Source organism: Carcharodon carcharias, chromosome 16 (genome assembly GCF_017639515.1).
Source record: "Carcharodon carcharias isolate sCarCar2 chromosome 16, sCarCar2.pri, whole genome shotgun sequence".
NCBI lineage: Eukaryota > Metazoa > Chordata > Chondrichthyes > Lamniformes > Lamnidae > Carcharodon > Carcharodon carcharias.
In genome coordinates, this window is record NC_054482.1 from 93,748,350 (window position 1) to 93,758,111 (window position 9,762).

Genomic DNA, 9,762 nt, shown 5'->3' on the forward strand with positions numbered 1-9,762 from the left:
TCATCTGGCTAAGTGTAACATTTCACCAGCTCTTTTGAAATTCAAATTACTCTGGTTTATCTAAAATTGCAAATTTACCCTTTACACCTCACATTCTAAAACTTCAGCCATGTTTACCTATTTAACATTTCAAACCTAGTTTCTTTTGATACATCAAAGCCTTCAGACCAGTTGTCTTTAATTCAATTAAGTCCACAGACAGGCAGGCACACAGACAGGCAGGCACACACTATTCTTACCTTGCAATAAATTCCAATCACATTATGAAATTTGTTATATTTTCCTGACACTGATCCAGTTGAGATCTAAAGTAAACAATGGCTTACTAATGGAATTTAAATTAACAATCAGATTGTCTTGGGATTAAAGTTCCAATTAGAAAGATACTTTATGGACAATGTATTAACCTGCGCTGGAGTTGGATGGCAGTAATTGAAGTGCTAGGATGCCATTGCGGATCATGTTGACGAGTCCCATATCTGGTGTTACCATGGAAAAAGTCATCTTCCGTGAAGACTGATCATAAAAGTCAGTAGTATCCCCTTGGGATAAAATGGGCCTATCAGACTGTGATTTAAGAGGGAAGAGATTAGATATAAAACCAGAATTAGCAATTAGCAGCATAACACTAAAATTCTGATCAGTTAAACAGATCTTTACGATCAAGGTTCTTTTGCATCTGTAGCCCACTGGATTAGCTCTTCTGAATTTCTTTCCAAAGGGGAAGGTGTCTGGTTAATGCTTAGTTCATCTCTTATATCCCAACTGAAAATTGGAAGTTAATTTCCTAGCATGGGGTGGTGTTGGTGGCACGGGGATGGGAGAAGAAAAAGGAACATCCACGCCCTTCCATTCTACTACACATGATATACTGGAGCAGTTATCTACAGGGTTTATCATCAGGCAAGGCTGTCACGTTATGCTTATTTCAAGGGCTGAAGTCATACATTACTAGTTGCTTGAGAAATAATAACATGACTTTTCGTTTTGTCAAGTGGTGAATTTTCTTGTACAATCAGGTCAGAAATATTACTTCTTCAATATGCAGGCTGTTGGCCAGTTGGTAATAGCCACATTCTTTTCTCCCAGTTCAAATGTAGCACAAAATAGGAAGGCATTAAACTTATTTATTTAAGGAATCAAACTTATTTCTCTTGGGCTTATTACAACCAACAGGGGAAATTTTTAATCCTGCTCATCTCCACTGAATTTGAACTCAGGTCCGATCAGAAAAAAGGCAAATGCATTAACTGCTCCTTTCAAATGTTCTCGGCTAAACTAAAATATAAATTCTATATCTAACACTAAGCTCTCAGAGATGGCCAATTAGTACTAATAGCACTTGGGATGCATTACTCAGGTGACTGAGTTACTTTTTCCCTCCAATTTTACTGAGATACTGACCTGTGGTTTGGGCTTGTAGTGCTGCTGAAGAACCTCAGCTACATTGTTTTCAAACGCTCGTAACTGCTGATAGATATTCTGATGGAAAGTATCCAAATTGTTTCGATCCAATAAACAGCCTTGAACTAGAACCTACAATGCATAGGCACTCATGAAGATCAGAAGTCAGGTATAAGAGCGCATGCAAGCAAATACATATGCATCACAGATGGGAGATACATCTGCAGGAATAGGCAGCTTGGGCAAAAGCACCAACTTTTGAGAAAGTGTTATGTCCATGAAAAATGTGAAGTAATCTATATTGGGATGCATGGTCCGTTCCTACCTATTCTGTCCAATGTCAATATCATACACTCCCAGTTTAAATGTAGTACAGATTGAAAATTGGAAAAAGATCCATTTGCATCAATTTGAGCCAATAGCTCTAAACCCAAGTAAAAATTCAACTTCACCTGTTGAATAAGTGTATTCTTAGTCTGTCCTTGACTTGTGACAATTCATTTAATACAAAAACAAGATACAAATACATTTAGTAACATTTCTCAATTATTTTTTTCTCAATTTTTGACCTGTAGCTTCATGACTCAAACTTGCTTTCACTTGGGATTATTACAACCAACAGGGAAAAAATTTCACCCTGCTCATACACTGAATTTGAACTCAGGTCTGAGCTGAAAAAAGATGTTCCCTGCTGTGTCATTGATCTATGCTTCAGTTATCTGGCTCTCAGCTCTCCTGGGTTAAGTTCCATCTTGTCTGTCAATGAAAGTAGCAGTGACAATGGCTAGTATTAAGAGCAGTCAGAGCCAGACTCTCTACTTGTAGAAAGAAGAAATGGTGGCAGGAGAAAGAGATAAACAGCGTAGATAGAAGATTAAAAACAGCCTACATATGCAAGCTTGGTACAGCACAGGCACAAAATCCCACTCGTCTATAAATCATATGAATCTCAGCTTTAGAAATAAAACCAGGTGGATATAGATAGGCTGAGTAGTGGGCAAAGATCAGGCAAATGGAGTTTAATGTGGGAAAATGTGAAGTTGTTCACTTTGGCAAGAAGAATAGAAAAAGCAGAATATTACTTAAATGGAGAACGGCTGCATAATTCTGAGGTGTACAGGGATCTAGGTGTTCTAGTACATGAGTCACAAAAAGTTAGTACGCAGGTACAGCAAGTAATTAAGAAGGCTAATGGAATGCTATCTCTTATTATGAGGGGGATTGAACATAAAAGTAAAGATGTTATTCTTCAGTTATACAGGCATTGGTAAGACCGAATACTGTGTGCAGTTTTGGTCGCCTTATTTAAGGAAGGATGTAAATGCATTGGAGGCAGATCAAAGGAGGTTTACTAGATTGATAACTGGAATGAGCGGGTTGTCTTATGAGGAAAGGTTGGACAGACTGGGCTTGTTTCCACTGGAGTTTAGATGAGTGAGGGGTTATTTGATTGAAGTATACAAGATCCTGAACGGCCTTGACAAGGTGGACGTCAAAAGGATGTTTCCTCTTGTAGGTGAGACCAGAACTAGGGAGCAATGTTTTAAAATTAGGGGTCGCCCTTTTAGGACAGAGGTGAGGAGAAATTCTCTCTCTGAGGGTTGTGCGACTTTGGAATTCCCTGCCTCAGAAGGTGGTGGAGACGGGGTCATTGAATATTTTTAAGGCAGAGGTAGACAGATTCTTGTTAGGCAAGGGAATCAAAGGTTATCGGGGTTAGACGAGAATATGGAAATCGAAACACAAGATGATCAGCCATGATCTTATTGAATGGCGGAGCAGGCTCGAGGGGCTGAATGGCCTACACCTGTTCCTGTTTCTTACGTTATGTTTTTTGGGGTGCGAGGGATGGACGGCTGGCAGTGCAATAAGGCAAAAAAAAATCTTTGTTTATTCACTAACGTTATGTTGGTAACAATATAGCAATCAGCAGCAGCAGAAAGAGAAATTCTTAAGGCTGATCAAGAGCTCACCTGGTGAGATTGAAGTCCTATGATGGAAGAATAAGCAAGAATGGTTATGTAGATCTCTGGTTGAAAAACGATATCCGTACCCGGGACATTAAATGGCCGCAACAATTCCATTAAACACTTTGAGAGTGCATGAAACACTTCATCAAAAATCAGCTCCCCAGTAGAATCGTCCTGTGGGGCATACACAAACAATCACTTAGCCGGACAAATAATAAATACCTATTGGAAAAGAGGGAAAGTCCTATCATCTAGTTTCAAAGAAATACTGTACATGCGATAGGCAGTAAAACAGCAAGCACAGCTGTTTAAAAAAAAAGAGCTTGCATTTATATAAAGCACCTTTCACCTGCTTAGAACACCCCAAACATCAGAACCGAATTAAATATTTTTTGAAGCATTGGCAGTTATTGTTTATAGGCAAAAACAGCAACTAATCTGAAGACTGCAAGATCCCATAAACAGCAAACGAGGCAATCAATCTGATAATCTATTTTTGATGTTGGTCATGGGAAATGTGGTAACTTTCCCTCTTCTGCACTTTCATCTGATCATCTGAAAGACAGCACTTTGACAGTGCAGCATTCCTTCAGTATGAGAATGCAGCTTGAATCCATGACCAGGTGACCCTGATGCAGCAGTGTTATCAAACTGACTTAACCTAACCGCAAACAAGCCCACAACAAAGAAAAACTACATTGCAGAATTATTACGGTTCAATACATGTTTACTATAAATACACATTACTTATTAAAGGTGGGCATTTTCAATGCCATTCTTTCCCTTCCACCAGTTGCATTTGCGCCACACAAGGTGAGCTGCCACACAAGTGCCAGGCAATGACCATCTCCAACAGGAGAGAATTCAACGATCTCTCCATGACATTCAATGGTATTATCATTGCTGAATCCCCCACTATCAACATTCTAGGGGTTACCATTGGCCAGAAACTGAACTGTACCAGCCATATGAATACGGTGGCTACAAGAGCAGGTCAGAGGCTGGGAATTCTGTGGCACGTAACTCACCTCCTGACTCCCCAAAGCCTGTTCACTATCTAAAAGGCACAAGTCAGGAGTGTAATGGAATACTCTCCACTTGATAGGATGAGTGCAACTCGAACAACACTCAAGATGCACGATACCATCCAGGACAAAGCAACCCGCTTGACAGGCACGTCATCACCACCTTCAACATTCACTCCCGCCACCACCGACACACAGTGAAGCCAATTTTGTAGCCGCATTGCTACTGTCCCTTTTATTGCCTATGGAATAACTTTTCTAACAAATCTGTTGTGTGGCAGTGTCAAATGCTTTTTGAAAGTCCAGGTATACCACATCAACAGCATTACTCTCATTGACCTTTTCCGTTACCTCTTCAAAAAGCTCCAGCAAGTTAGTAAAACACGATTTCTCCTTCAGAAATCCACGCTGGCTCTTCCTTATTAACCCATATTTTTCCATGTGACTACTAATTCTATCCTGAATAATTGTTTCTAGAATCTTGCCCACCACTGAAGTTAAACCATTGGCTGGTCTGTAATTGCTGGGCTTATCCTTTCACAAGTTTTGAACATTTTAGCTGAGGTTTGGTCATTTCAATTGCCCCTTTACAATATCTTAATGGTGTACTCCTGCCATATCATGAGTGGAACAGTGGGCTGAGGGTAATATTATCAATTCACAACAACACCAGTATGATTTCATGAAGCCACATCAGGAGGATTTACAAGCAAAGTATCTGTTCACAGCCAGCAACAACTGCACTGCCCTTAATGTAGCAAAACATCCCAACGCACTTCACAGGAGTGTTAGCAAAAAGATTTGACATTGAGCCACGAGGCAATATTAGGACAGATGACCAAAAGTTTGATCAAAGAGGTAGGCTTTAAGCAGTATCTCTAAGGTGTAGAAAGGTGATAGGGACTCAGCAACAAGAAGGAATGAAGGAGACCAGCAAATTTTATGATCTCTCTTTATATTGTTGAAGGGCATGCAATAAAGTAGTAGTATATAATACTATTAGCACTAATGCATGTAAATCATCTGTGGGGCATCTGCCAGTCAGAAATGAGATCTACGGGCATTGCCTGAAACTTGGGAAATACCAGGCAGTTGATCTTGGAAATCCACATGATCCAGACATCACTCACGCAGACTGAGACCAACTACAAAGAGCCAGAGTGGAGCTGCCAAGCCAGCAACCATCCCAACCCCATGTCTTTGCATTTAACAAATGACAATGCCTAGATCCTACAAGGCATCTTCCATATACCTGAACCAACTAAATTTCAGAAACCATCATTAAATTATATTCACCCTCAACTATATGTGTGAACTTTAATCTGAAGAAAAATTAATAAAAACATTTTAAAAATATATATATATTGCACAATGAATGAAAGCTATTAGTCAAAGTTGCTGATGAACCATACAATATTCGCTCAGATATTTGGTTTCAATAGCTTTAACTCTCTCTCACTCTCTCCACTGAATGTAACAATTACTCACCACAATCCCTGTAGATGGACTGAGATCCAATTCCATAACAAAGCGGTAGCGCTGAGCAAGGAAGGTAATGTGGGTCGATGGTACCAGCTGGTAGGTATGAGCAACAACTGGTTCATCTGGCTGCCAGCCCTTTGGGAGGACACTGAGAATATCTAGTTCATTCTTGGATTTGCGCTGTGAGAAGAAGAAACATTGCAATTGTAAGACCGATCACATATGGCACACATTACAGTTGCTGTAAAGCATAAAGGGACATGGGGCTTCCGTTACTTGGATAAACTACAGTAGCTGAGGTGGTTCTCCTTGGAGGAGAAGGTTGAGAGGAGGTTTGATAGAAGTTTTCAAAATCATGAAGGATCGAGGCAGAGTCGATAGAGAGAAACTGTCCCCACTGGCGGAAGGATTGAAAAGCAAAAGACACCAATTTAAGGAGATTAGCAAAAGAATCAAAGACATGAAGATTTTTTTCTTTTTCCCCCAGGGGGTGGTAATGATCTGGAATGCACTGCCTGAGAGTGTAGTGGAGGCAGATTCAATCAGGGCTTTCAAAAGGTATTAGATAAGCACTGGAGGGAAAATAATTTGCAGGTCTCCAGAGAAAGGACAAGACATAGCTAAACTCCAATTGCAGAGAGCCAGCATGGGCTCAACAGGCCAAATTACCTTCTTCTGTGCTGTAACCACTCTATGATTTTTTGATTAATCCATTTCAAAACAAACACAAGGCCACCTTTCCTTCACTCTTGCATAATAACATCACTTAGGAATTTTCTTTGTAAGACACACCAAATTTAATTCTCAAAGTGAAAACTTTGCAATATAGATCATACTTCCAGCTATACCACCCTGAGATACACCCCATTTTTCTCATTAATAGAGAACCCCTTTGGAGCTATAAGGCAGGAGAGTGCAGAGGTTAACATTGGCTGTTGCACAACTCACACAGAGCTTTAGTCAAAAAGATCTGCCATAGAAGCAACCATTACTATCAGTGCATTTTTGGTAGATATCAAAACCAAATCTTATATCACTACAAAGATAATATCAAGAGGCTCTGCCTGTTGGCTCAGTGGTATCAGGAAAATATGATAATTTTCATAATATTATCGAAATTTATTGTAAGGTAAGATACTGTGTGTGTATATGTGGGTGGGTGTGTGGGTGTGGGGGTGGATTAACTGAATTAAAAACAGCTGGTCTGAAGGCTTTGATGTATCAGAAGAGAAGCTAGGTTTGAGATGTTAAATAGGTAACCATGGCTGAAGTTTTAGAATGTGAGGTGTAAAGGAAAAACTTGCACTTTTAGATAAACCAGAGTAATTTGGATTTAAAAAGAGGTGGTGAAATGTTACACTTAGTCAGATGAAACCGAACAGTGTGTTTATTTTTCCCAAAGGTTACTGATAAAATTGGTACTATGAAAGATTATTATTAGAAAAGTAGGATTGAAAAGACATATCGGGATAATGGGATTTACATTAAAAAGGGAGAAACCTTCATAAAGGAGATAAGGTTATGTGTGAGAGGAGAGCATTCTAAGATCTAACAAGTGTGAAAAGCCTCCAGCCTCTAAGCCTCAAGTTGCTGTCTACACGAACTGAAGTGAAGAAAACTCACTTTGAAATCAACTGTTCAGGGTGTCGTGTTACTTTGCCAGGGTCTTTTAAAATCTATGCGTTTTACTGTTGCCTTGACAGGTGTAACTGGGAGTTAGATTAACTAGGGGAGCAAAGAGTTATCATAGTAGCAATTTGTAAACCTATGTATGTGCTTAAAATCATTTTTAAAGGTTTAATTATTTTTGGTAAGAAACCTATAAGACTCGGTGATCTTATTACTACTGAATTCATGGCACACATCTCAAAATAAATACAAATTGAAAAATAAAAGCAAAACACTGTGGATGCTTGAAATCTGAAACAAAAACAAAAGTTGCTGGAAAAACTCAGCAGGTCTGACAGCATCTGTGGTATCAGGAAAATATAATAATTTTCATAATATTATCGAAATTTATTGTAAGGTAAGATACTGTGTGTGTATATGTGGGTGGGTGTGTGGGTGTGGGGGTGGATTAACTGAATTAAAGACAGCTGGTCTGAAGGCTTTGATGTATCAGAAGAGAAGCTAGGTTTGAAATGTTAAATAGGTAACCATGGCTGAAGTTTTAGAATGTGAGGTGTAAAGGAAAAACTTGCACTTTTAGATAAACCAGAGTAATTTGGATTTAAAAGAAAGACAGAGTAAATGTTTCGAGTCTGTATGACTCTTCTTCAGAACCTGTCTTTCTTGCCACAGATGCTGTCAGACCTGCTGAGTTTTTCCAGCAATTTTTGCGAATTGTAAAATAGATGTGACAGTTGTTTCAAAGTTTCCCACTGGAATTTGAACAGCTCAGCATTTACCATTCACCATGCCATAACAAGTGGCACCCAGTACTCTGTAGTGTTACACTGAGCCACGCAGACCGAGGAGGTCACAATATAGATTGTATTAGTTAACCTCAGGGGCAGGACAATTGACTTCAGTATCCTTGGGCAGGGGAAGGACAAAAAAGTGAGATGATTCACATTCCTGATTGGAAAGGCAAGAGGACAATGGAATTAATTAAGTGAAACATTCTATTTCAACAAATAAAGACATAAAATGCTGGAAAACTCAGCAGGTCTGGCAGCATCTTTGAAGAGAGAAACCAAGTTAATGCTTTGAGTACATATGCCTCTTCTTCAGAGCTAAAGAGAAGTAGAAATGCGATGGATTTTACACTGTTTAGGAGGGGTGGAGCAGGTGAAGCAAGATAGAAGGTCAGGGATAGGTGGGAGCTAAGGAGAGACAAACGAAGATGTCATGGACAAAACAAAGGGAGTGCTAATGGTAGTGGTAAGGAGTAAAGAAGTTGATGGTAGTGGCAGAATGTGTTAATAGCAGAACAAGGGTTAGCGCTCTGTGAAAGTGCAACATTGAAGCAAGTGGCATTGGCCCTGTGAGGGAGGTTGCTTTCATATTTCAACAAATATCCTGAAACCACTTGTGTTACCAATAAATGATCTGTGCCAACAACATTCACGACCATCTTATTTTCTCCCAATGTACAGAGAGTGCAATTTACATTTCATACAAAGATTAATATGCCAGCGTAGGTTCCCATTATTCCAGCAGGGCCCTCTACTTCACCCATGCACTCAGAAACAGGTCTTAGAACAATTCCCCCAACCCTTTCACTCACAAGCTCGGACTCTGACATCGGTCGAATGCTTTGATTGAGCTTGCTGAGAAACCAAGCTAATCTCACATTGCGGGAAATCCGATATTCCTTCTTCATGAGTAGGAAAACCTGGCCTGCTTCTTCCACCTGCCAAACAAAAATATAAGTAAATACCTTGGAACTTGAGAAATTCCTTTAGGTCACCAGAAACTCTAATAGTGGTAATATAAGAGAACATACCTTAATAAGACTTTAAGTACTTGGACCCCCATGAGTTTGTAGCAATGAGATTTGAATGATTTTCTTTTTATGCGTTCATTTTAGTTTGCTTTCTTTCTTTAGTCTTTGTATTAAATGATAGTAAAATTAAGTAAACTAAGGTCTCCAGGGAAGTCTACGTTATACATCGCCAGTTAGAAGAAGGAGGCTATTAAACATAACGTTTACTTCCCATTCAAAATGCAGTTATGTTCTCGTATGCCATTCCCCTGTTGGTTACAAGTAAGAGTTCATTTTAAACCCAACACAGAATTTACTGCCTTAAATTCTTTCTCCTGATATTCTAGACCAGGCATCTTTCTTTAGCCTAACACAATCATTTTGTGAAATGTCTCATGCTCCAGCATGAGCCAAGAAATATTCAAAAAGCATCAAAGTTGTTATCCTGCAGGTC

The 9,762-nt window shown here is 39.4% G+C and overlaps 1 protein-coding gene across 9 annotated transcripts in view; it reads right to left on the reverse strand.

The window, feature by feature from the left end:
- Positions 1 to 9,762, reverse strand: part of szt2 (SZT2 subunit of KICSTOR complex) — a 247,917-nt gene that overhangs the window by 236,701 nt on the left and 1,454 nt on the right. For all 9 annotated transcript variants that reach the window (XM_041208824.1, XM_041208825.1, XM_041208817.1 and 6 more), the window contains exons 2-6: positions 9,111 to 9,236; positions 5,888 to 6,061; positions 3,378 to 3,548; positions 1,405 to 1,536; positions 408 to 567 (exon numbers count right to left, since the gene is read on the reverse strand). In XM_041208824.1, coding sequence (XP_041064758.1) covers positions 408 to 567; positions 1,405 to 1,536; positions 3,378 to 3,548; positions 5,888 to 6,061; positions 9,111 to 9,236 — 763 coding nt within the window. The remainder of the gene's footprint in view (positions 1 to 407; positions 568 to 1,404; positions 1,537 to 3,377; positions 3,549 to 5,887; positions 6,062 to 9,110; positions 9,237 to 9,762) is intronic.